The sequence below is a fragment of the Tenrec ecaudatus genome, chromosome 12 (assembly GCF_050624435.1).
Source record: "Tenrec ecaudatus isolate mTenEca1 chromosome 12, mTenEca1.hap1, whole genome shotgun sequence".
Classification (NCBI taxonomy): domain Eukaryota; kingdom Metazoa; phylum Chordata; class Mammalia; order Afrosoricida; family Tenrecidae; genus Tenrec; species Tenrec ecaudatus.
In genome coordinates, this window is record NC_134541.1 from 12,062,507 (window position 1) to 12,088,871 (window position 26,365).

Sequence of the window (26,365 nt, forward strand, 5' to 3'; positions counted from 1 at the left end):
TTTTTAATTTTCAGTCTCTGAAACTCAGGGGCAGTTCTACTTTAGTCTTACAGGGTCCCTGTAAGTCAGAATTGACTTGATGGCAATGAGTTTGGTTTTTTGAGTTACACCCTGATTATTATGCAGCTACATAAGAAATTCCGTTCAGACCATTCATCAAATCTGGCAAAAGCTTGAAAGTACATGATGCACCTTCAGTTTTGTAAAAATGTTAGTCTATCAATTTAGATGACATTAAAATGATTGGGGGAAAAACAGGCACTTTTTTTTATATTTTAACTGAGGTGATTAGCTCATAAATACAGTACAAATGAAAAACACAACCACAAATTTTCAAAGCTGTTTTGGGCTTCCCCAACACTCAGCTACCCTATGTCCACTTAAAAAAGACCCAACACATCCATCTTTCCTTCTCTTAATGTGCAGTTTTTATTGAACTGGGTGGGGGGAGCTTATATATCAGATTCACACCTCCTTTCCACTTAAGCCAAAAGGCTTCAATCACCCTATTGTGTGTTTCATTTGGGAGACATCAGAATGTTTGACTTCATTGTTTAACACAACATATTTGGGAAAGAAAAAAAAAGCCAAATGTTAAGATTTTCTTAAAACATTGAAAACTTTGGAACCACTGTCCATACCACATTCCACCCAAAGTCCGCTGGGAAAGTGAAATTTCAAATAACAGAAAGGGGCTGGGTGGTGGAACCGCAGGTCATATTCTTTAACTGTTTATGAGACAGTCACATCTTGAGTACTGCCCTCCTCCTGTAAAATCCCGACTCCCTTACAGCACGGATGCAGGCACCCCATTAGACTCTGTCCGACACACTGTACCCAGACTCCGATTCAGAAGACAGCGACAGGCAGTCACTTTTTGTAGGGTTTCCCTGGTTCTTTCTCCCTCAAAAGGCAGTCACGAGTGGTGGGCTTCCTGGGAAAGCACCCATTGCAGGTCAAGAGATGGGAAGGTAGAAGCAGCCATTTCTGTAAAACCTAATGGGTGGCCCCACATAGGCCAGCCCTGCACTCTCCCCTCCAAGATCCAGTCATGTATTTGAAGAGAAGCAGTCAGCGCCTGTTCCCCCTTTCCTACAGCAGCATATTTGTGTGGACTGTCTTTTCCCAGTAAGCAGGTGATGACTATTCTGATCTTAAAGTTGCAAATTTGTTACCAGCAAGATAATCTAGCCTGAAAAGTTTTTAAAACTTTAAAAAAATTTTTACTTTGCCAGTAGATAAGAAGATTTCACATTTACATCTAATTCCTGCCTTCTCTTGCGGGGGGGTGGGGGTGGGGGGGGGGAGAAGGAACAAAACAGATAACCTGATGGCAACAGGTGTTGGCAACAATCAGCCAGAAACTAGAAACCCCCTTTTGGCAGGGCATTTGATTTTCAAATTGCTACTGATACAGACTCAGGTATTAAGTACCTACTTTTAATTTTGTTTATATGATTAAAAGCTGAGCATGAGAGGTTAGGTCTTGGACTATTCAAAACGGGTAACTGTGTGATGCTTCTCAAATAATTAAAACAATTTCTATATTAAAGTGCTTGTTTCAAAAATTCTAGAAGAAACCACACCCAAATAACTTACTAAACACAAACAACCAGAGCTTGGTTTGCTAAGTGTCTGCCTCTACATCCCAGTTCCAGCCCTACAATGGACCATTTAAAGAGCCCTTGGGGTAAACAGCAGGTGAATAAGTGAATGATCTGCTGGTTCAAAATACAAAATCCTATCCCTTAGTATTACAAGCATAGACTCAAATGATGCAAACAGGAGGAGGAGTGGGGGTGGTCTCAGAAACAGTACTCTTAACTCCTGCAGAGGAAAAGGGCACCCCAACGAGCCCTATTAAAAAGCCCTTCATAAAAACAGGACCCAGAATATTTACAGAAATTGTAGAATCCCAGCCTCCTCCACACATGATAGAAGAATGCAAATAAATACATCTTTGAGGTATTATGGCAATTCATATTGTCCAAAGTCTGCCAAAGCCTGCCATCTCAGTACTGTGGAAATGTCTCATCGATCTTAGCAGCCCACGCCATGAGCCCCCCAACAACGTCTTGCGCTGTTAGCGCGTCTAGCTCATGGGCCTCCATTAATGCCTGCAGGATCTTCACAGCTTTCTGGGAGTCGTTTCCCAGCTTGCAAATCGCATAGATGGGGAGAGCTGCCCCTTCCTGCGTGCCTTGCTTCCCTTCTCGGATGGCTTCCCGGAGGAGCTTCAGGCTCTTGGCCTCCCTCCGTTCTAAATGCTTCAAGGGGATGTGCAGGGCATGTGGCAAGCGACAGATGTCCACCTCCACTTGAGGCCTCACATCCAGCAGCAGGTGGGGCGCCCCAGAATCCAGAAGTCGCTGGTAGTCGGTGACAGAAACGCGTTCCTTTGGGCTCAGCAACTGTAGGGAGCGACACTTATCGGTGGCTGAGGAGCCACAGAAGGCTTCGTAGTCCTGCAGGTCGGTGACAGTGGGCCGCTCCCCACAAGCTGCACAGTCGGGCCTGCGCTTCCGCAGCCGAATGGAGCGGAAATACCCTCTGAGGGCATCGAAGAGCAACAGGCTGCCACTGTACGACGGGCCCAGGCGGGCGGCGATCTTCAGCACTTCCAGCGCTTGCAGGCAGCCCAGCACCCCAGTCACCACCCCGAGCACCCCACCATCTGCGCAGTTGGTCACTGTCTCCGCTGGGGGTGGCTGGGGAAAGACACAGCGATAGCAAGGCCCGCCGTCATAGTGGTAGACCGTAAGCTGGCCCTCGAAGCGCAGGGCGCTGGCCGACACCAGAGGCCGGCCCGCCAACACACAGGCGTCGTTGACTAGGTAGCGAGTAGGCACGTTGTCCGAACAGTCGGCCACCACGTCGTACCGGCGGACCAGATCCAAGGCTGTGGCTGGCGTGAGGGCCTGCGCATAGGGCACGCACTCCACCGCAGAGTTCAGACGGCGCAGCGAGGCGGCTGCGGAAAAAGCCTTGGCCTGGCCGGCCAGTGCCTCACCATGCAGCACTTGGCGGGCCAGGTTGCTCATCTCTACGACGTCGTAGTCCACCAGGCCGATGCGGCCCACGCCGGCCGCGGCCAGGTACTGCGCCAGTGGGCAGCCGAGCCCACCACAGCCCACGACCAGCACCGACGCGGTCGCCAGGCGCAGCTGTCCGTGCACTCCCAACTCAGGCAGCACGAGCTGCCGGCTGTAGCGCAGAATCTCCTCTCGGGACAGAGCGGCCTTTGGCGGAAGCGGCGACACCGGAGTCAGCCCTTTGGGCACAGATTCCTGCTCCGCCAAAAGAGCCGCCGCCAACTTCTGCTTCAAGGAACTTAGCTCCTCCTCACGCAGGGCAACTTCAGCCCTCAGAGCGAGCACCTCCTCGCTAGCTGCCATGGTGGCCTCTGCCGGAAGTTGCGAACGGCACTTCCTTTTCCGGTTTCCCGCCTCCTAGCAACTGGAATAAACTACAATACTGCAGGGAGCGTAGACAAAGGTAATAAATATAAATTCCATGAAATTGCCACAGATGTTACTTTACAGATTCATAGATCATAAGCACTTTCAAGGTTATTCTATAGAAAACCTGAGAACGGGATTTTTTCCCCTCTTCCCGTACTTGGTACGGCCCGGCCAGGCCCCTTCCGGCGCCGCGGTTACGTCATTCCGCTTCCGGCTTCCGCCCAATTCCGTCATGGCTTCTGTGGGAGTGAGTCGTAGCCTTCCTCGGTCTCGCCGGGGTCCGGAGGGGCGAGGCTCGCGGCAGGACAAGTTCTCGGTGCTCCTACCCACCTACAACGAGCGCGAGAACCTGCCGCTCATCGTGTGGCTGCTGGTGAAGAGCTTCACTGAGAGGTAGCGCTCCCGGCCGGCCGCCCCGCCAGGAGCTGAGCCGGCTTCCCCCGTCCGAGTGGCGGTCGTTGGCCGCGCGAGGCCGCCTCGGCCAGCCCCTTCTCATCTGGCGCTGGAAGCCTCAGGGAGGAGACGGCTGCGAGGAGTACGGGCGGATACATTGCGTTTTCCCCGCGTGCCCCGGCGCTCCTTACCTGCCCTTTGCTTTGTGAGAAACACCACTTTCTTTTTCCACTTGAGTCGGCCGTTCTTTTCCTTGGGAGCGAGGCCGACAGCCAGGCCTCACTCTTCCCTAGAGGCGGTCAAGGTTGCGTGCGACCGGAGGCCAGGCGAGTGTGCCCACTCCCCGCCGGGTGATGAGCGCTTCTGTGAGACCGAGGTCTGGTCTTGGTGGGCGGGCTGACGGCGCTGCTGCACGGGAGAACCTTTCTTGAGAGGAGAGAACCGATCGGCTTCTACGCAGGTCACATGAGCCTAGAACATGGGTGTTCCTTGTGCTTGATAGAAACGGGGTGGGGGCGGGAGGTGCTGGGGTGTGGGTTTTTTGCGTTGCACAGGTTTTAGAGAACTTTTGGAAACCCTTGAGCCGTACGAAGTACCGGTAACTTGGTTTAGGGTTCCACCAATAGGATCAAGCTGCCCACATCCTTGAAGGTCTTCTTGTATCAGCACAGACCAGCAGCAGATTGATTTGAAAGTTGGGTAGTAATCCATATGGCTGTGTTGTCATACTTTCAGGCGGGCTGAACGGTGATCACAGATTATTTTCAGAGTTTTTTGTGTTGTTTTGGCCTTCGCTTTACAAATAACAAACGAGTTTATGTCACACATTTCCAGCATTTCGAAAAAAAATACTTAATATCTACTGTTCCCTTATAAATTAAATCTTGCACCAGATGCACTCCTACTTTTGGGAGAGTATGCCGGGGTGAAGTTCCTACAGTGGATATGCTGAGTCCACTGAGACGTGCTCAAAAAAATCCTGGACCACTTTACAGCTCTCCAGCCATCCTAAGAAGCTATTGGAGCCTTGCTTACATTTTGGAAATAAGTATTTGGCAGAAGAAAATATTCTGTATTTGCATTTCTTTGAGTGAGATTACTATCTCCACATTGATAGCCCCTCAAAAAGTTTTCTTTTATTCATAGCATTTCCATCTTTTAAAAATTTAGTTGGGTATCCTGTTTTGCTTTTGATTTCTGCAAGGCCTTTTCAAATTGGGGGAAATAACTCAGTTTATCCCTGGGTTTCTTGATTTTCATGTTTTTACCCTCCTTTTAACGTGCAGTTTATCTTGTTGTGGTTCCTGTGCATATGTTCATGAAAATTTAATTCCAGGAAACAAATAATTTTCTCTTGACGTAGTGAAATTACCTAAAGGCAGCTCAGCTTGACTTCTTTAAGCTCCATCACCCCCAGGTGTTGTGGGTGCTTTGAGATTGGGGGTGAGAGGTAGTTTTGCCTGTGAGTGACGCAATATGGGTTATGAATTAGCTCTCTTAAAAAAGGACATACCAAAAAAAGGACACATCTGTTGGACTTGTATATTTTGGCTTGTAAAACACTATCCAGTTTTAAGATATCGTAGGAAGCTAAAGTCATTGTACTTAACCATCTTCCAGATTTGCTGGGCAGACACTTTTAAGCGTTTAGCTGTGTGCTGTGTTTTCTGGTTGAGTTTCACAATGTTTCCGAAAGCCTGGCCAGGAGGAAACAGTGCTGTGTTGGGATTGGCTGTACCGCCTTCTCCTTTCCTCCTTTCTCTTCAAGTTTCCCAAGAAAGTTAAAAAGAAGGTCCTTTTAGAAAAAAAAGGTGGTAGGTGATCAAGGGTACATCCAGGTCCTATTAATCTGCCAGGAAGTGTTTCTCTGGAGCTTTTTTATTTGAGCCCGTGGAGTGGAAGTTGGTGCAGTGACAAAGGGAAGTCGCAGTTGCCATCAGGGCAGTCAGCGGTCTCCCTGTGCAGAGTAGAAGCAAGGCTGCCTTTTCAGAAGGAGAAACTTTTCTTTCTTGGGGGCGGGGGGGGGGGGGCGCTCTTGAGATGGGTTTGAACTTCCAATCTTTCATTTAACCGTCTCAAAATAGAATTATTTTATGTTTTGAATTTTGTTGTTGAAACCTTGTGTACCAGCAATGGGAAGGGTATTACGATAGAAAGGATTTTGATGCAATTAGTGAGAGGCCTCTAGTCAGTGGGATGAGACTCCTGTGGATTCACTTAGTGATAGCGCTTCCTAAAATGGGATGCATGTTCCCACTAAATCAGAGGGAGAAAATGTAGGTGGTCACTATATGTACCACAGGTCATGAATTAATAGTTAACTTTGTGGAACCCAGGATCTCCAAAAAGTAACAGATACATTTCTGTGAAATCTTGAGTAATCATTTGATGCTGTGAGGTGGGGGGATGGGTACAACTGTTTAAAGTTGTCTCAAAAGATTTTTTTAAAGACAAATCATCCTAAACTAAGATTTTTGTTTTTTAAGGGTGTGATTGAGTCTGATTTTATTCCCAATTACTTTTATAAATCAACGTGGGCTTAAAATTTTAGATGATTACTTAAAGCAGTTCCGTTCATTCTGGGTTTCTTGAAATTTCTTTTGAAGTCTCTTACATAACTATGATTTAATATTAAGGTTTCACAATTCAATTTCATTTCCTTCTCAACCTCCTTTTCTGAGTTGTGTCTCCGGCCTTCTCCCTCCCCCACCCAGTATGTTCACTGTTCCCTGTTTCTTATCTAATCTTGAAAGGTGCTATTGTGACTTTGATCATATCAAAGCCAACCCACTGCCATCACTTGAATCCAACTCAATGTGGACTCTATCAAGCAAAGTAGATTAAATCTTTATGGGAGCAGACTGCCACACCCCACTCCAGAGGCAGGGCTGCAGGGTGCAGTAGCAGCCCAGAACTTCACTGTGATCATGTACAGATCGTTCTTATAGAACACAGTGCTCAAGGCAGGCATTTTTCACTCCGCCAACTAAAACTATTGTTTGCTTTTAAGACGACTTCCAGTGGCATTTTTGGTTTAAGGTTTAAAGATTGTATCGGGTTTATCCAACCTTTAAGGTTCTTGGAAGTCTGGGGTCCTTGAGACTTTGTATTCTCCTTTGCATAATTATTATTTGAAAATACTGTCTCCAAATACTAACTCAGACTTAATGTTTCTTTAATTTTAGTGGGCTCAACTATGAAATTATAATCATAGATGATGGAAGTCCCGATGGAACCAGGGAAGTTGCTGAACAGTTGGAGACTATCTATGGCTCAGACAAAATTGTAAGTTATAGAACCTACCCTATTGCATGTGTTCATTTCACGCACAGCGAGCACTGGAAACCCACCGTGCTTATCTTTCTCTTCATAGGAGCTAAAGAAAACCCACAAAGAGCCAAAAGCCACTGCCATCAAATTGATTCTGACTCATAGCAACCCTTTAGAGGGTTTGAACCACTGACTTTGTGATTAACCAGCGAGATAGAGTGTGCGTGTGTGAATCTCTTGGAGGAGGAAACTGAGTAAAGAGGGCAAGTCACTTTGGAAGTTGAGGCCATGATCATTTCTTGATGAAAACATACATAGTCTTTACTCCTATAGCTAAATATATTCCTGTGCAAAATTTATTATAAAGAATGTTAATTTAGTTCATTAGATTACTCACCTTGCAGGCTTTCTTAATGCTTCATATATATTGAGAGCAATGTAAGGTATCCTTTCTTCAATTGCAATATATTTTCAACAGTGTTCAAGAATCAAGGTGTCTGTATAAGGGGAAAAAGAGAAATTGAGGCCAAAGCAACATTGACCGCAGGTGTCTTAGCTGCTGGCAGTGGTTCCAAGGCAGGTGGGCCCAGCATCCTAGAGGGCTGCAGCCTTTCCTTGGGGGGTTTCCATAATGTTGATTTAGGTAGTTGGCTTCAAACTGAATTCAGATTAAGTCACCAATATTGTGTCATAATTTTCTAGTTGAGTAGTTTACAAAAATTGTTCATAGTAAATAGTAATGCATGTTCATTTTGTTTAAACATTGAACATAATGTTTAGATCTGACTGCATAAAAATATTAAAATTCTATTCATCCCCCAAATATCAAAATATAATCTCTAATTTAAAAGCACACGCACGCACAAACACAGGCCTCACACAAATAACCAGAAACAGATCATTTGTTAGGAAAGAGCTCAAAATGCTAGTAAACATTAAAAAAAAAGGAGTCACTGGTAAGTGAACAGTTGTAAAATCGGAGAGTGCAATTACTCTTTCTTAGTTGAAGGTCTTCCTAGTTTTTTTCTTTCAAGCAGAAATACTCAGCAGTTTTGAGCCTGTGGTTTAAAAAAAAAAAAACACCTCAAATAACTGTGGTTGAACCTAACATAATGTACCATTTTTCTGAATAACACCTGATAGTCATCTCCCAATCCTCAAATTTTTCTTATCCTTGGTGTGCTGCAAGCATAACAAGCAGGCTGTAAAACTTTCTGTCTTTCAGTACATTCATGGAACTGTTGTTGCGCGACATATTTTATTGGGTCTGTTTTCAAGATGTTTGTTTTTGCCAAATAAGCTTCTTTTCAAGTATTGTGGTATGATCGCACAAGGTACTTTATACGCAGGTATGGAGAACTTACTGGGAAGTGTAAGTACGGGGCCCTCTTCCCACATGCTGCATGGATTCAGTGCTAATGCTTCACTGCAGCCCTAGGAAGTCTGCTCCACTGCCTCCGACGTGGCCACGGTCCCACAGCAGAGTGCTCTGTGGCTCCTGAGTCTGTGCTAGCAGCACCTGTGCTGCCCTGCTTCACGCAGAGAAGAACAGCCAGATTGATGTCCCCAGGTGGAGTCTGACACAAAGGACACTGGAAGTATGAACAATGTAGCTAAGAAGTAGGCTGCTGTACTCTTGGTATAAAATGCAAGTTTACCAGTAAAGAAAGCTACAGTGCAGTGGCCTTTGGTGAGCATCTCCTGATAGGCTTTGCAGTCCCTTTCTTAGTAGAGACTCTGCTTGGCAGTGGAGCCTTGTCCCGCAGCCCTTTCCTGGGCATGCGTATCTCTCCGTCTCTGAAAGTCTAGGTCGTGGACGCGTGGGGTTTATTTTAAACATAAAAGACACAGGCATACTGGACTATGTCTTGGAGAGCTTTCCTATTACCAGATGAATTGTCTCATAAAAGTGTACTATTTTCAGTATTGCTTAATACTGTTTATGTAAATGGGCAGTCTATAAGATGCATATAACAAGTTATCCCTTAACAGTTACTCTCCATGGGATGATAGAAAATCTCAGGGGAACTTTAAATGATTTAATTTCCAGATCAGATACTAGATGTGATGTTTCATCTATTAACTATCAACAAGTTGGATTTTTTTTTTGCCACAAAAACAAGTAAAACCTAGCTGTGGGTTATAATAATGCATTTGACTTTGTTTAGGAAAAAAAACATTTTTTCAATCATTTTATAGGAGGCTCATACAATTCTTACCACAGTCCACACATACATCATGTCAAGCATATTTGTACATTTGTTGCCATCATCATTCTCAAAACATTTGCTTTCAACTTGAGCCCTTGGCATCAGCTCCTCATTTTTCCCCTCCCTCCCCGGCCTCCTCTCTCATGAACTCTTGATAATTTATAAGTTATTATTATTTTGTCATGTTCTTACACTGTCTCCCTTCAGCCACTTTCCTGTTGTAGATCATTGTGATCGGTTCCCCCTGTCTACCCAACCTTCCCCTTACCCTCCTGGTTTCGCTACTCTCATTATTAGTCCTGAGGGGTTTATCAGTCCTGGATTCCCTGTATTTCCAGTTCCTATCTGTACCAGAGTACATCCTCTGGTCTAGATGGATTTGTAAGGTAGAATTGGGATCATGATAAGGGTGGTGGGAAGAAGCATTTAAGAACTAGAGGAAAGTTGTATGTTTTATCGTTGCTACGCTACACCCTGACTGGCTCGTCTCCTCCCTGCAACCCTTCTGTAAGGGGATGTCCAATTGCCTACAGATGGGCTTTGGGTCTCCACTCTGCACCCCCCCTCATTCATAGTGATATGATTTTTTGTTCTGATGATGCCTGGTACCTGATCCCTTCAATACCTCGTGATCACACAGGCTGGTATGCTTCTTCCATGTGGGCTTTGTTGCTTCTCAGTTAGATGGCCACTTGTTTATCTTCAAGCCTCTAAGACCCTAGACAATATATCTTTTGATAGCCAGGCTCTATTAGCTTTCTCAACACATCTGCTTATGCACCTGCTTTGTCTTCAGCCATCGTATTGGGAAGGTGAGCATCATGGGATGCCACTTTAATAGAATAAAGTGTTCTTGTATTGCGGGAGTACTTCAGTAGAGACCCAATATCCATCTGTGCTACCTTTATACTAAACCTATAAATATATGCACATGGATCTATTCCCCCACCATCATATGTGAATACATTTACATATGCACATGCCTGTATTTACACCTCTATAAATGCCCTTTGCCTCCTAGCTCTTCTTTGCCTTTTACTTTCCTCTTGTCCCACTGTCATGCTCAGCCTTCATTTGGGTTCCAGTACTTCCTCTCGGTTACATTGCCCTTGATCAAGCTCCACCAGGCCTCCGACACCCTCTTCACAATGATTTGGGATCACTTGTTCCCCTGTCCCTGGGTTTGTTAATACCCACTTCCTTTCCCTCGCTTCCCCCTCTCCCATGTCCCACGGAACTGTAGGTCCCATTGTTTTCTCCTCCAGATTGTTTATCCCTGCCTATCTTCTCTAGATAGAACTGCAAAGATAATAATATGCACAAAAAACAAGACAGAGCAAAACAAAATACCAAAAGAAAGCAAAAAAACAATGACACACAAAAAAGAAAAGCCTGTAAATGGTCCACGGTCTGTTTGTTGACCTTTACGAGTGTTTCCAGTGGAATCTGATGGGGTGACTTGCCCTACCCCCAAAGTCTGTTTTTGGTATTCCCTCGGGACTTCCTTGCTGTTCCCCTTGCTGTGCTGTTGCACACCCTTAATGTTTTGCCTCAGTGTGGTGGGGTCACATTGGACACAATTCCTGCACTGAGTCTCCAGTGTTGTCCCCCGTAGGGCTGTGTGTCAGTGAGGGATGACGTGTCTCATAGTGGGGTTTCCATATGGTCCTCTCTGCTTTGGCTGCTCTGAGCAAAGGTAACCTCCTCAAGACTTGGTGAGCCAGGATGTGTTCTACTCTCTCTCCCCCTTCATTTGCTCCTGTGTGCTCTGATCATACATAACCCTCTCCCTAAGCTATAGCTTCAGTGCTGTCCTCTGAAGTAAATTCTTCTGGGAGGACTGGGGGCTGTCCACATAGTTGGGATTGGGGCTGGCCCCTCAGACCTCTCTATTGTTTCCCTGCTTCATGGTGGTGTGTTTGTTTAGCAAATTTTAATAATAGATAAGAGCATTAATTTTTTTCCTCTTCCATATGACAGGAATTTATTTTGGTTTTTTGGTTTGGTTTTGTAGGAATATATTTTGTGCACTTTTGTTTCTCCTAAGACCTGCAAAAATCAACCCATCCTGATAGACTTGAGGGGAGCCTTACACAAGGACAAATGCGGGCGGTGGGGAGGGCATTTCATGGTCACTCAACCCCGCTGCCATCAATCATCTGCATGGATGAACTCGGTAGGACAGAGCAGAAGGGCCTTGTTTTCTGAGACTGTAACTCTTCATGGGCGTAGAAAGCCTGGTCTTTCCCCTGATGTGGTTATCAGTGGAGCCCGTGTCTCAAAGACTCAGGATTCAAAATCCCAGTGTTCTACTAAATGATGAAACAATAAAGTTAGGGTCCAAATATGAAGCAGAAATACAGAAAGACTGAGTAATTGCCACACTGTAAGAAAGGTGCAAGAATGAAAACTTCATGTTAATAGCATTCCACTAAAGCCATTCCATTTGATAAAGAGAAAATGAAATGCAATCATCCAAGCATAAAGTCAAAATGCTAACTTGAGAAAAGAGTCCTGTCTGTATTTAAAATCACAAAGGAGGTTGAAGACGGTATAGGATACATGTTTTCCTTCAGTTTTCATAATTGGGAATCAGATATTCAAGTTTATAAGTAAGAGGTTAATAAAAGCATACAAAGGGGCTTCAAAAAGCTCTTGGGAAAATGGAACTCAAAGATAAGGAAAATTTTCCATGAACATTTTGAACCCCACCCCACTAAAAAATATTGTTTAAAATTTGGCCTGTGGGCTTACAGTGAAAGACTGATCTTATTACTAAACGCTTGTGTTACTTTGACCAAAAATGTGCTTTCTCTCTTTAACATGTAAATGTAGTTATATTTCTATTCGTATAACTGGGCGTTATGGATGAGTTAAATCTAAAACTAGTCCTCTTTGTTTATTTGAGTTAAACTTGTGTCTTATTCATGCAGCTCCTAAGACCACGAGAGAAAAAGCTGGGACTAGGTGAGTAGAATTTTATCCATCATCTCTAGACTTGCCCTTGCCTTGGCTAGATTATCCCAGGCATGGTTTCCCAGTTTGAAACAGGGCCATGATACAATAACCTTCTATGATGTCTTTTAATAATAATCTTAATACCATTTAGATGGCTTGGCTTAGGCTGCAGAAACCATTGTTAAGTCTTTTCAGTATAGGGAATGTAATGGTGGGAATCTGGTTACACGGGTGAAGGAATGCTGAGAAGCCAAGTGGAACAGCGAGGCTACCCAGAGATTAGAACAGCTGGAGGCCACTCTCTTCCCTAGGGTCGGAGCAACAATGGAAGAAGATGGAGTTTGGGGAGCCCGGAAACTGGGCCTACCCCTAGGGAATTAGAACCCCAGAGTGTGGGCTACTCGGCAGGAATTGGAGCCATGGACAATCAATACTCAGCTTCTGCTGGGAGACAGAGTGAGAGAGCTAAGACACTTAGACTTTGCCCCTCCCCTTCCTGTAACTTCCCTGTACCTCCCATTGGCCAGAACTGTTTGGAAATCAGTTGGCAAAAGAACCTGGGAAATGTAGTTGATTACAATATAGGGCAGTAGCTGGAAGGGCCAGAGAGATTCTGATGTGAAGGGAAATAAACAGCACGCCACCTTAGCTTCTGAGATGAAAATGGAAATACATGTCTGCCGACTTGTCGATATGGTTAGGTTCCCATGAGTAGGCATTCTATGAAGATGAAGGATGACTACATCAATACCTGTCAAAATGACAGGGTTACGTAGCGGCCAGACCACTGAGAATTAGCAGCGGCGGCACAGCCATGCTGACACAAACCTTAACCATAGTCACGTTCACTCGTTCCTGGTGCTTGTTGCAGCCAGATGTGTGTTGCTAACACACAAAATAGTCAGGTAATAGATTCTGCACTATTTTTGTGCGTGCAAAATGTCAGACAAAAAAAATTTTTTTTTAAATGTCAGACCACAAGCATATGCGCCCTTCTCTCTGTTGTTGTCACAGTTGCTCATTATTGAGAATTGTTATCATGTTGGTGAGAAATGTGGGAGCTGGGAGGAAGCACAATTCTTAAAAGTTGAATATCAGTTTATCAGGTGATCCAAAAGTCTGAATCCAGAAAGTCCTTGAGGAAAGTATCACAAAAGCCGCCAAGAATTACTGGTGAGACATCAAGAAGACTGGAGATGCTCACAACGTAAGAACAGTTGGAAGAGTTCAGCCGGCTAGTAGGAGCTGTGATAGTTAAGCGCTAGGCAATGCAAGTGTCCCCAAATTCTGAACCTGAGCAGGATCCTTACCTGCCAGCTCCCCAAGGGACTGGTGTACCTAAGGTGACAAATTAACTGATCCTTGTGTATCTGGACCCAAACATCAGAGAAGAGTGCTGTGCCAAACATGCAGTGCAGAGATGGACGCGGTGTGCTGGGAAGAAGTGCAGGAAGACTTGTCCAAGCACCATGGGCAAAGGGTGGAATTGAGAGATGCTTTGGATGTAGAGTACATAGGACTTGATTTTTGTTTTAGAAATAAAGGCAGGAAATCCTGGCTCACCCCTAGGCTTGTAGATGGAGGGATTGGCTAGTTGGTGGCACCGTCTGCAGAGTGGTTGCTGTTTGAGGGTGAGGAATGGAGAGTTGGTGTTGGAATATGTTTATTTGTGATTTCTGAGTATCCAAGTAGTGCGTGCTGTGTTGTGCTCTGAAAGGGCTGGCCTAACTACGGGCACAGAGTGACGGCAGCGGCTTGCACCATGAGGTAGGAACCGTGGGGCTGGCGAGTCCACATGAACAGGGACAGGAAAAGCTCCTACACAGAGGCTGAGAACGCAAGTGGCGTCACTGAGTTACACGGGCACAAACAGCTAAGTAGGTTTGCTTTGTTGTGTTACATGCTCAGCAACAAGATAACATTTCAAACAGTAATAAAACGGGCTAGCCTGTAGGGAGATGTTTAGGAAACTCCAACATAAAGATTTGATTGATTTATTTTACTACCAGAATAGGAGATTTTTTGTGTAGACTTTTGCCGTGTTTCCCTGCTAAACTGAAATACAGACCTCAGTGTGTGTGTGTGTGTGTGTGTGTGTGTGTGTGTGTGTGTGTGTGTGTGTGTGCGCGCGCGTGTGCTTTAAATCAGCACCCGAGTTCGGGTGAGAGGGGAGCCGCCACCTTGGTTCTCTGTACTGTATGTGGCCCGTCTGCTTTAGCAAATGGCCACCAGCCCGTCTTACTCGGATCACCTTTGAAGCACTAGCTAAGCTTCTCAGGGCCTGATTAACCACTTCTTTACAATCTAAGTGTTCCTTAAGCTTCTCTGGAGATTTTCTTCTCATTGGCATATGTGCTTTGATTTCCAGGAACTGCATATATTCATGGGCTGAAACATGCCGCAGGAAACTACATCATCATCATGGACGCTGACCTCTCCCACCATGTAAGTGGTTTGCTTCTTTGTCAGTTCCTTCTGGGTAATTGAGCCGGTTTTACTGACTTACTGTTTATTTTTTCTGAATTTCAGCCCAAATTTATTCCTGAATTCATTAGGTAGGTATTGAAGGAATTTTTATCAAAAATGTACCTGTTGTTTTATGTTTTTAATCCAAGGTATAGCCATTATATAGATTTGAGATTCGTGCAGGTAGAGAGGTATGACCAAATTATACAGTTTAGAAGTCCTGAGGGGCAGATCAATATATAATTGTATTTGCTACTTAAATTCTTCAAGTTCACAGAAAAAGTAAACTCTCCTCATAAATGGATTTAAGCCCTGAATTGTGCAAGCTAAACCCAGTGAACAAGTTGGGCTTACCCCAGTGATACCTCAATGCTTGAGCCTGGGGAGTCTGTCAGCATAGTTCTTTTGGGTGTTATGTTAGCCAAGAAGCCAGGGTATTAACCCTGTAGGTGCTAAGATTTAGTGATCAAGTTTAATAGCCATTTCTAGTAAGAACATGACAGTAGAAAGAAGAGGGAAGCTTCCACCCACATTTGACAGTCCTGACACTGACATCTTACCAGCTGGTGAGAAGCTGTAGGCGTCTGAGTAGACTTGTCAGGATGGAAACAGGCGATGTTTGAGTATTGTGGCAGTAGCACAAGGGCCCAGTAAAGGTTGGTAAAGGCATCTAGTTCTCCCTCTTGGCAGATAGGTCAGTGGAGGCAGCGATAGACCCTAACTTGAGGGTCACCTCGAGAATCCATAGTGTGCCTCCAGCTGACCCCTCAGAGGCGAAGGTCAGACATGCCTCCACCCTTGAACCTCTGCCCACAGCACTCTGCTTCTCAGCGACCCATTGCAGTGACTACAGGACTCACCGACTGTTTAGTTTAAGGAAGCAACAGGCTGCGACTCGGAATCAGGCAGCATGTAGGGGCGCCTCCCTACTTACTGCAGGGCAGACTCTTGGCCCTGCTGTCTGTCACCACTGAGTTCAACAGGGCCCCTTCCCGCCCTGTCCCCTCCAGGTCTGCTCCTGAGTCTCATTTGAGCCGCTCTCTGGCTCTGATGTTACAGCCCTTGGCCCTTACAACTCTTGGGGGGTTCCTTGCTGCTGTCTTCCTGCTGCTGTCCTCACCTTGTCGATTTTAAGGCTTGAACCCCTCACGACAGGAAGGGGTACAAACTGACAGGGTGCCTTCTCTGGCCACAGCTGCTTCATTTTGCGTGGTCTGTTAACCAGTTCCTGCACGATGCTTAGCAATCACAGGGCAGGTTACATCTCAGGGCCCAAGAAAAACCCAAAGTTGTTTACAGTTTACCCAGGAAATACCCATCAACCTGGACAGTTAATAAAGCCTCTGGGGTCAAAAACTAGGACACAGGTGAGTCCTCAGGGCTTAAGGGGAAAATCTCTCAAGCTGTTTTTCCAGAAAACGAACGCGAAAGGTACTCTCATTTCACCGCACAGTGAGATTCCTTCTCAGAAATCCCGAGACTCCACAAAACTCCTCCCGTAATAGGAATTTGCAAGTTGTTCTAAATGTAAGCAGAATATGAAAAACCCAACCCCTAACTCACTGCCCTTGAGTTGATTCTGACTCTCAGTAGCACTGCCCCTGTGGGTTTCTAAGACTGCAACTCTCTACGGGAATAGAAAGTCTTATTTTTCTCCCTCAGAGTGGCTGGTGGATTCGAACAGCTGACCTTTTGGTTAGCAGCCCAGTGCATAACTAGTCCACCAGGGCTTCTAAACTGAATATACAAAACCCAAATCAAATTATGTCAAAATATAGCTGAGAGTTCCCATTACGTGTCTGGGGTAATTCATAGTCCTTCCCTTGCCCTTCAGGGCGCTGTTTGGTCCAAGGTCACCTGGTGGTCCCTTCCTGTGCTTGTGTAAGATGTCACAGGTACCACTGTGATGTTCCTTTCATGGCTGTGTTCACACAGCTCTCAGCCCCCCCCCCCCCCCCCGGCTTGGAAAGTTCTCTTCTTGCTGCTCAATGGCTCACTACTTCGTATCATAATCTTGCCATAAAGTCACCTCTGAAAGGTCTTCGCTGACCACCTTGTTTTTTTACCATAAAGTTAAAGATCAACCAAGAAAACTACTTGCACAGTTCAAAGGGCTTGATATCTCTGATACACAGAAGTCCCCTCAACCTGCTGTGGAAACAGAAGCTGTGGAGTAGAATATGAGTGAAAGAGACAGACAGGCTGCATGTAGAAGCAATCCACAACACGAAGGGCAAGTTTCAACTTAGGGTCTAGGCACGGACATGTGTATTCAATTAATTGTGTGTGAACTATTGCCCGCGAGTTTGTTAGAATGAAAGCTTTTAGCACAGTGACAGCCAGTGCCAATGAAAAGGGTGGAAAATGGGTGCACGCATTGCCAGAGTGTGAGTTGCTAGAATTTCTGAGGATATTAAAACTACTCAAAAGACTTGTTTTAAGCAGTCTCAGTATCTTCCTCCTTGTGGGGCCTGCGCACCAGTATATCCAGGGGTAAGATTGCTGATTGCGGCAGTATTCACGTGCCCTGGAAACGTCCATGTGGGTTTGTGGGTTGGATATTCTACGAGCTGCTCTGCGCTACTAACGGGAACAAGAAAGATCTTTATTGCTTCATAGGCCTGCCTGTGTTAGGTATTAGTAACTGGTGAAAAGTAAGCTGCAAAATGTGCTTTTAGATTTCCAGTTACTAAAAGCAACCAAATACTGTATGAGTATGTGTGAATTCTCTGTCTCCAAGCAAACAGGAAGAGCTAAAGGAACACCAGGCCTTTAGCCAGAGGGGCAGGTGTACCATGTGTTCTCAGGGGAGGGGAAAGAAATAATTAATAATCTCATTAATACGATTTTGGATGGTTTCATGTGGTGCAATCCATTTTTCTCACTTAATTCAATAAAGAAAAAGGAAGACATTTCAAAAACTTGCTTTGGAAAAAGATTTTTCAGTGGAATAATCTGCTTGAAGTTCGGGTTGTTTTTTGTTGTTTTGTTTTGTTTTTGAGCATTTTATTATGATTTGGGTGAAATTTTATAGAGCTAGTTCGTTTTCCATCCAGCAGTTGATTGGTTCTGCGGAGTGAGTTCTCATGCGTGAGCTACTGATCGTTTTGTGTAGGCGCCCGTTGCTTGGGTGTAAGGTGATCACAGGAGCGGGTTTAAAGGGTGGCTAAGGACCAGACAATCAGGGCTTCTACCGGTCTCTATCAGGCCAGTACGTTTGGTCCATTTTGATTTCTACATTTGGCTTTATGATTTTTCTATGCTTAAAAATTCTGTGTTGCCTATGAAAATAGCAGCTGAGAGTTCCGTGGTTGTTTCTGATTGACAGCTACTTTTTCCTGCAGGAAGCAAAAGGAAGGTGATTTTGACATTGTCTCTGGGACCCGGTACAAAGGAAACGGAGGTGTATATGGCTGGGATTTGAAAAGAAAAATCATCAGGTACATTCCTGTGGTCTCGTTTCTGTATCTTTCCTTGTAGCTCCTGCAGCTGCGTTACGTGTTTCGATGGCATTGTCACGCTGCCTTGTGGTTTAGGAGCTCGGATTTTAACTGCTGATCAAGTAGTCCCAGTTACCTTCCCATCTGCAGTGTCTTTCCTCTTCTCTTTTACATATTCCCATTTTAATCATTTTTAATAAGACACATCTCAACTACTATTAAGCACCCTAAAGTATTGTGGCTTTGGATCCTGATTATGTCACCACACATATGTTAACTTTTCTAAGCTTCACTTTTCTCCTCATAGTATGGAAATAGAGCCTGTTATTCTTGCATCATAAGCTTAGTGGCATTGAGCACCATGAACTATTTCCCCCAATGCTATCGCTGGGCCAGTGCTGGTTTCACTGAGTTCGCCCATGCAGCTTCCATCCTCAGGAGGGTCGGCTGGTCGTACTAGAAGGGATTAGCAGCCTCATTTGTAGCCTAGCAGCTGGCACTGGCTGGTGACCTGGGCCATTTCTCTTATTCACTGGGAATCTCATCAGCCAGAAAGCCGGGCTGGTTTTCCTCACAAGGCACTCCCAGGACAGCACTTAACAGTACAGAAGCAGGAGACTGCGGGGCCTTTGACCGGGTTTGGTCAAAGCAAACCCCTAATCAAACAGGAGGGAAATTGATACCACCTCTTGCTGGGAAGATCTGCAAAGAGTTTTTGATCATAGCTTATCAGCCTTTCAGAGTTGTTGGAGAGATGACATGAGTTTCTGTCTGTCGGGGTCTATGTACTTATTGCCATCGAATTGATTCCAACCCATAGCTGCCCTGTAGAACCAAGTAGAGCTGCCCCACAGGGCTTCCCAGGGCTGTAAGTTCTACAGAGGCTGGCCATCGATCTCTCTTGGAAGGGCTAGGTGGGTCTGAACCTCCCTCCTTTTGGTTAGCAGCTGAGAACTTAACTACTGTGCCACCACGGTCCCAGGAGAGAGAGAGAGACATGATGTTGTTCAATACAGTGGCGTTGATTTCGACTTACAGCTGCCCTTCAGTGCAGCAGAACGACACTGCGCCATTCTCACACTTGTTATTTTTAAGCCCGTTATTGCAGCCACTGTGTCAGCCCATCTCACCGAACTAGTGCATGTTCCAATTATTAATGGATGTTTGCAGCCATGTCTTTTCATTTTGAGTCTTGCCCCATCAGCAAATGAAAGCAGAAAATGTTTTCCTCCGTGCACATCATTGAGGAGGAGTCTCCCTTCAGGAGGCAGCTCTTTGCCCAGTTGTATTTTGTGTGCCTTCCAGCCTGAGGGGCTCATCTCCTCCCTCTCTCTCTCTCTGACATTGCCACACTGCTGTTCTCAGCCACTATGGAAACCCTCACTGATGTTGATACGCCTTATCACCGCAACAATCCTACTGAAAACTTCACTAAGTTACCCTCAGCTCTGTCTCTTAGCTAACTGTACAGCTACAGGCAAGTCAATTAAAACACTGAAGAGTTTTAGTAGTTTTTGCAGTTGGATTAAGATCTTGTCTTTCAACCCTGGGTTGAACATTGGCATATAGGACAAAACACACATGTACACGTATATGTTCCCTTTGCCTTGTTTCATGAAAAGACCTCAGTTTTAAAATGCATTACCTGGAATAGATGTACAAGCATGCACATTTAGACACTATGACATTCTTTTGCTTAAACTTACTTGTGGGAACATATATATAATATATATGTATGAATCTATTAGCCACCTGCAACCGGAAATGTGTTTTATAGCTGTTATCCCAATGTTATCTGTATGGCATGTACCTAAAAATGATTGCCATCTGGTCAGCTCTATCTCCTGTCAGCGAAGCTTTTTCAGTGGGTAAGTTTTTACAAAGTAGATCACCAGGCCTTTCTTCTGAGGTGCCTTTGGGTCTACTCAAACCTCTAACCTTCTAGTTAGCATCAGCATCGAAGTGCTAACTGCCTGTATATGTCACCGCGGACTCCCACGGCATCAGTCTAGCCTTGTGTTTGTTATGTAATGATAATCCTTCCACAGTTCTACTCTGCCCTGTAGGGTCTCTATGAGTCAAAATTGACTTGACAGCACTAGGTTTGGTTTTAATTGCAATCCTCCTAAGGGTCGGGTGGGGGGTTTGGCTGTGTCTGTGTCCAGAGTGGTCCCCAAAACTCTGAGGACACTCAAGTGGCTGCAGCACTCAAGTCTCTTCAGACTCAGGTCACATCTTTTGAAGCTCGCTGTCACTGTTGGGTCACTAAGAGCTCACAGCTGAGTGCTAGTGTTTGATGCCCATACCCTACTGGAGATCCATTTGCTGGGATTGCCAAACACCTGAGCCCTAACTGGCCATCCCACCTTTGAAAGCCAGAAGGTGGGCCATTTTTATGCAGATGTACCCATTACCTTGGTGGAAACACAATCACTTGCTCTTTGGAAGCCAAAAAGGAAACTCAATGGCCCACTCTCTGCTTTCCTTCTGACAAGAGGGAGCTTCAAAAAGTTTGTTGGGGGGATGGCACGTTTGTGGAAAAATAAAATTAAAAGATAATAGAATTTTTCCACAAAAACTCTGAAGCCCTTTGTATTTCTAAATAATAATGGTTTGTAAATGTTATCAGCCTAATTTAAACATCTATTTTAGTTCCTAAAATACACTAGGATGATTCATTCTGAGAATTCTTTCTAAATTTCCTTTTCAGATCAGAAAAAGTCCCAATGTAGTCTTGTAAAATCAAGAAGAGGTGTCGTCTCTTTTCACTGACTAAAATGTAGCTTGCAAGTGAATTAACATTTTGGTGACGTTAGGGAGGAGACACTCTTTAGTGTCTTTTCTTGGCTGTGTCTCTGGAGTCAACTATTGTAAAAACGGTGTTGTTTTCCTTGGCAGCCGTGGAGCCAATTTTATAACACAGATTTTGCTGAGACCAGGAGCATCGGATTTAACAGGAAGTTTCAGGTATAGAGAAAACGCTTTTTAATTTTGTATTGCTTGATTTGTGCTTGCCTACGTTTCTTGCTTTACAGTGAGGTAGTTCAAGGAAATGTTTTGCACTTTTACCTTTTTTTTCCTCTAAGATGTCCAGAAAGCAGACTTAGAAGCTGATGGTGAGTCTTAAGCTTTTCTGTTAAAGGGAGAAAGTTACTTTTAAAGGTCATCAGTGGCAGGGCTTAGGTCAGAGGGAATGCACCTTGCATCAATAGTCAGCTCCGTTGGAGGACCCCAGGGCCCAGTGTGCTCAGAACCACAGACAGGCTGGTGGGCTTCTGCACTCGCTGTGACAGTAGCATTGTCTGCAGAAAATGTGAAACTTTGAGTATTCCTGTCAAAGTTTGTCCGCTAAGCACTGCAGTCTGGCTCACAACAACCCTTTATAGGAGTCCCAAGGCGTGAGAAATCTTTATTGGCCAGATAACCCCGCAGCTGGAGAGGCGATCTGGGTCCCACGTAGTGAGAGCCAGGGTGCAGCCTCCCTGTGCACATGGTGACTTGACAAAATACAAGAAAACGCTTATCTCCTCAAAAGGTTAATGATCTATTAAAAAAAAACGTGTATTTTTATTTATTAAATACATGCTTGGAAGTACAACTTGTCATTTTATCTGCTTTTTACAAAATAGGAAAGGGAATCTGAAAAACAAACACAACACTGCGGTCTGCCCTAACACTGTTTAATAGCAGACAGCTGGGTGATCTTCGTTAGAGCTTATTTGTTGGATCGTGGCTTCGTGTATCCTGTCATTGCACTACATTCGTCATTTTCTTCAGCGTATTCTGGCAAAGAAGGGGCAGGGAGGCGAAATAAATCTCTTTTCAGAAAGTGACCCTTCAGGAGAATAAAAGCAGAAGGACTCCTAGCCCAGCCCAGAGTGTATGTTCAGTTCGCTGCTAAGATCCCACAGCATGGAACCAAAAAAAGTCATTGCCGTTGAATCAGCACTGACTCTCAGCGACCTAATTTAATTGGCCAGGGTAGACCCTCACCTGGGGATGTCAGAGAGTGTAACTGTTTACTAGAGCAGAATGTCCGGTCTGTCTCCCTCAGAGCAGCTGGTGGTTTTGAACTGCTGACCTTGCAGTTAGCAGCCCAGCTCTTCGCCACTACACCACCAGGGCTCCTTTAATACATGCAAAGATGCCTGTAACTACAGCAGGTTCCTCAGCCTTTACAGTTTTAAGTAACTCTCCCACCATCAGCTTCTGTTCAGTGCAGACGGGCTCGTTGGAGTGCTTTAGGAACTTGTCCACATGCCGCGTCCCGGGCTCTTCTCAGGGCCATGCAGTCTGGTGTCAGATAATCAGTTAGGAGCTTCAAATGCCAAAATGCAGTGGCCTCCCAGGAGGCGGGAGGGGAGGAAAGGGTTGCAGGTAAAAATCCTTTGGCGTTATAGTGACAGGTGGTCCTGATAGTGTGCTGAGACGATAATTGTCTTAGACCCAAAAAGAGCCACTGCTGTTGAGCCAATTCCAACTGAGAGCAACTCGATGGGCTGAGCAAAACTGCCCTGTCAGGTTTCCAAGGCTGTCCGTTTTCTACAGAAGCCGGGCACTTCATTGTTCTTTGGCAGAGGGGCTGGTGGATTCAAACCACCAACCTTGTGGCTGACAGCCAAGCACTTTAACCAGGGCCTTTGATCTTCTAGAAGATATGTTAACTTTCAAAAGTAGTTAGCACCTATCTAGTGACAAATGTGTTGTCATCAATTATGAGCACTTTGTATGTAACAAGGGGTAAAGAAAGTTATGAAGAGTCAGGATATATGTGGATATTGTGTTTATCTTAGTGTTCATATATAATCTTTTTTCTTACAGATTATACCGAAAAGAAGTCCTACAGAAATTAATAGAAAAGTGTGTTTCTAAAGGCTATGTCTTCCAAATGGAGATGATTGTCCGAGCAAGACAGTTGAATTACACTATTGGCGAGGTACGGGATGGAAGGTGATCATATGTTAAACTCCTCAGAAAGAAACAGTATGGTTTTGACTACTTAATAAATGGTTTTAACATCTATATTAATTAATGTGGAAAACTTCCAGTTGTTTAGAATGTCCATCCACATAAGAATGAAAATTCAAATCCCTTTTACATGTGCTTAAGCTGACCAAGGGTTAGCACATGAACAGAAGGCAGCACTCACACTGAAGTGGTGAAAAGTTGCTGGTACCCACCCTCTGGCCTCCCTATGAGTACAGTGAGTCTCTCCATTGCTTGTCCTCTAGCGGAGGCCAACCACCACCTTGCTTTACCATGACTAGTGACTCGTGTTGTGCCCACTTCCTGTGAGCAGCTGACAGCGACTGGCAGTGACTAGGGACTACAGAGCAAGGCACGGAAGAGGGTAATATTTAGGGCGAGTTAGTGAGCTCCCGAAGACTGCCCTCGTTTAACACTCAGAGCAAGCAGATCTCTAACCTAAAATGCCATAAGTCTTTTCACATCAAGCTAAAAGCACAGTTGTAGCTAAATTTGACACAAGCTTTTTACAAAACTAAGTGAAAAGTCGTTTTACCTGTGGAATATAATTTTCCTGTGACTGCAGCAAGACTGATTTTCATGTATATTTTTTTTAACTAGGTTCCAATATCATTTGTGGATCGTGTATATGGTGAATCCAAGTTGGGAGGAAATGAAATAGTCTCTTTCTTAAAAGGATTATTGACTCTTTTTGCTACTACATGAAAGAAAAGTGTTCATGTCTGTTTATCATGTTCATTTCAATTAAAGCTTAAAAGCCTTGTTGATGATTTTTATAAAATGTATACTTAAAGCATAAATCATAAAGGTATATCATGTAATTTTAACACTGATACTTCAAAATTAGGAAATGAACAATTTCCTCAATTTTCATTTATATTTTACTGTATGATCTATAAATAAATGTGTATTATTTTCCTTTGCATAAAATAGTGTTATTTTCATTGGAGTATGTTAATGTAGAATTTACCATAGGGAAAAAATGTTAAATGCTCTTTATAAAAACTGAATTCGTAGCTCTTTGTACCTAACATGTCAAGAGAAAATTATATTCATGAGATACAAATGGCTGTTTCTGTATGAAGTGTGGTCGGGGCAGGAATATACATCTTTGCTCTTTTCTCTAAAATGTACCTTAAATTCACAAATTTTTTAAACCAGTTAAAATAGTACATTTAGTTCAAAATTGGAAGGTTTTTATTTTTGCGACTCTTGAATCTAAATGTTTCATCCACCAAAACACAAGTTTATTTAAAGTATGTATTAGAAACTAGATCAGCTTGGTGGCAATTCACTGCATAGCTGGTTGTTTTTTTCTCTTCTGAACCTCTTATCAGTAAGGAAACAAAATGAAAACATTGAGGGACAAACTTAGTGCCTATAGTAATTTTTAAATATCTTACTGAATTACTTTTATAAAGATCTTTTCCTCAAGTCATTTGTTTTCATATTATTTTGAGGACCCTGGAAAATAACCAGGCTGATTTGGCTGTGTCTGATTTGTCATTTGGCATGCTCTTCAAACAGATGCTACTAGATATGAATGCCTGAGTATAAATTGTTTCCTGACTTTTTTAACTTTTTGTGATTTGCGTTAAAGTTTACATAGCAAATCAGTGTTCTGTTCAACAGTTCCTACACATTCTGTTTCACTAATGTCACTTCTCCAACCTCCCCTTGTTCGAATTTCCAGTCCTCCTCCTCACCATTCTTCCTGACTTCATCCAAGGGCTAATGCTGCCCTTTGATCTCAAGTCGTTGATTAGTCCAAGAGTGTTTACCTCTTTAGTGTTATTGCTCACTTTATAGACCTATCCACCACTTTGCTGGAAATTGAGCCTGTAGGCAGGCGGGCGGGAGTTCAGTTTCAGGCCTGAAGGGTGACTAAACACCACAGCCATGGGAGTTCCACTGGTCTGTCTAGCCAAACAGCCTGGTCTTTTGTATGGTGTTGAGTTTTGTTACACGTGTTTTTCCTTACTCTACCCAGGACCTAGTGTGATCCCTGTCAGAACAGTTGGTAGTGGTAACTGGGCACCAGCTAATTCATTGGAATAATTCTAATGCATCTTGTTCTTTGCAAGGGGTGGGGAGAGACCAATCAGTGCACCTTATGATAGCCCCTCCGAGTGCTTCAGACACCTGTCACTGTTCTCTTTGCTGTCAGAGAGAACATGAAAAGCTCCTCTCCTTCCCTCCCATAGCTGGTTGCACAATGCATATTCCAGTGAGGCCTACTAGCTTCCTTTTGCCCAGAGCTGTGCAGCTGACCCACCAGAGACCCAACTTCATGGAAACGATTTCTCTTGATATCTCATTAATAACTATAAAATTGATCAGTGTTTGATATAAAACTATTGGTTTTAAGCAAATCAAATAGAAATGTACGTATGCTTGTTTCTCAGTGTAACTCTGTCCCAAATCTGTGCTTCCTAACAAACCCAAAGTTACATTTTCAGTACCTAGTGTGTGGAGCCAGAGTTAAGTACCGCAGAGAACCCACTGTGAAATGGAGGGGGTTACCCACCTTTCTGACCGCACAAGAGTGCTCCTTTCCATTCTTAGTTCCACAGTTATTACAACATGATCACTATTGGCATTGGTTGTAAAGAAAGTTTTTGAGCAGTGAAGGCTCTGGCCATTTGGAAGTTATTTAGAAAAGAATGTAGACTATTGAGATGAAATTTTGTAGTAAATCTGATGACTTAAATACTGTAAAACTCTCTAAACATTTACATCTGAATCCACCATCCCTCTTTTGCTTTCTGAGGTCAGTGTGGGCTCCAGGTACCTTTGTGTTTGTAAAGATCACAGTATGAACTCTAAGCATATCTAAGGAAAACCAAAGGCAACCTTTTTTGCTCACTTAATACTAGCTTTTGCCTGTCTTAAAAAAATTGTACCTCCAAATCAAATTATTTTGCCCCACTTAAAAAAAGTTCTTTTTTCCGCCATTGTTTTCTCATGAAATGCTGATTTAGGTTTTACCCATTAAGAAATTAAATGAACTATATTGAATGTTTGGTAAACTAGCTAACCAAAGTCTTAGATGCTTAGCTCATTGTAACCACATGTATACGATTTTCAATGTAGTCAGATTCTTTTGAGATGTTAAGTATGGCTCAAGTATTTCTTGAAATTTAGCAAAAACAAATGTAGTTAAGAGGACATATATAAAGCA

General features: G+C 44.0%; 2 protein-coding genes across 2 annotated transcripts; one reads left to right on the plus strand and one right to left on the minus strand.

Annotated features, from left to right (window-relative positions):
- Window positions 1-2: 2 nt before the first annotated feature.
- Window positions 3-4,278, minus strand: MOCS3 (molybdenum cofactor synthesis 3). The gene has a single exon (XM_075528541.1). The coding sequence runs from the start codon at window positions 3,393-3,395 to the stop codon at window positions 2,013-2,015; it is 1,383 nt and encodes a 460-aa protein (XP_075384656.1). The 5' UTR covers window positions 3,396-4,278; the 3' UTR covers window positions 3-2,012.
- Window positions 3,674-24,094, plus strand: DPM1 (dolichyl-phosphate mannosyltransferase subunit 1, catalytic). Its single transcript, XM_075528542.1, has 9 exons — window positions 3,674-3,854; window positions 7,040-7,139; window positions 12,268-12,301; window positions 14,661-14,737; window positions 14,822-14,847; window positions 18,103-18,198; window positions 21,097-21,165; window positions 23,020-23,134; window positions 23,785-24,094. Exons 1-9 carry the CDS (start codon window positions 3,694-3,696, stop codon window positions 23,887-23,889), a joined length of 783 nt encoding a protein of 260 aa, XP_075384657.1. The 5' UTR covers window positions 3,674-3,693; the 3' UTR covers window positions 23,890-24,094.
- The last annotated feature ends 2,271 nt before the right edge of the window (window positions 24,095-26,365 follow it).

Coding starts and splice junctions, on each gene's coding strand:
- DPM1 (XM_075528542.1), top strand. CDS start 3,694: ATGGCTTCTGTGGGAGTGAGTCGTAGCCTTCCTCGGTCTCGCCGGGGT. Junction 12,302..14,660: donor AGAGAAAAAGCTGGGACTAG/GTGAGTAGAATT, acceptor TTTGATTTCCAG/GAACTGCATATATTCATGGG. Junction 14,848..18,102: donor TTTATTCCTGAATTCATTAG/GTAGGTATTGAA, acceptor TTTTTCCTGCAG/GAAGCAAAAGGAAGGTGATT.
- MOCS3 (XM_075528541.1), bottom strand. CDS start 3,395: ATGGCAGCTAGCGAGGAGGTGCTCGCTCTGAGGGCTGAAGTTGCCCTG.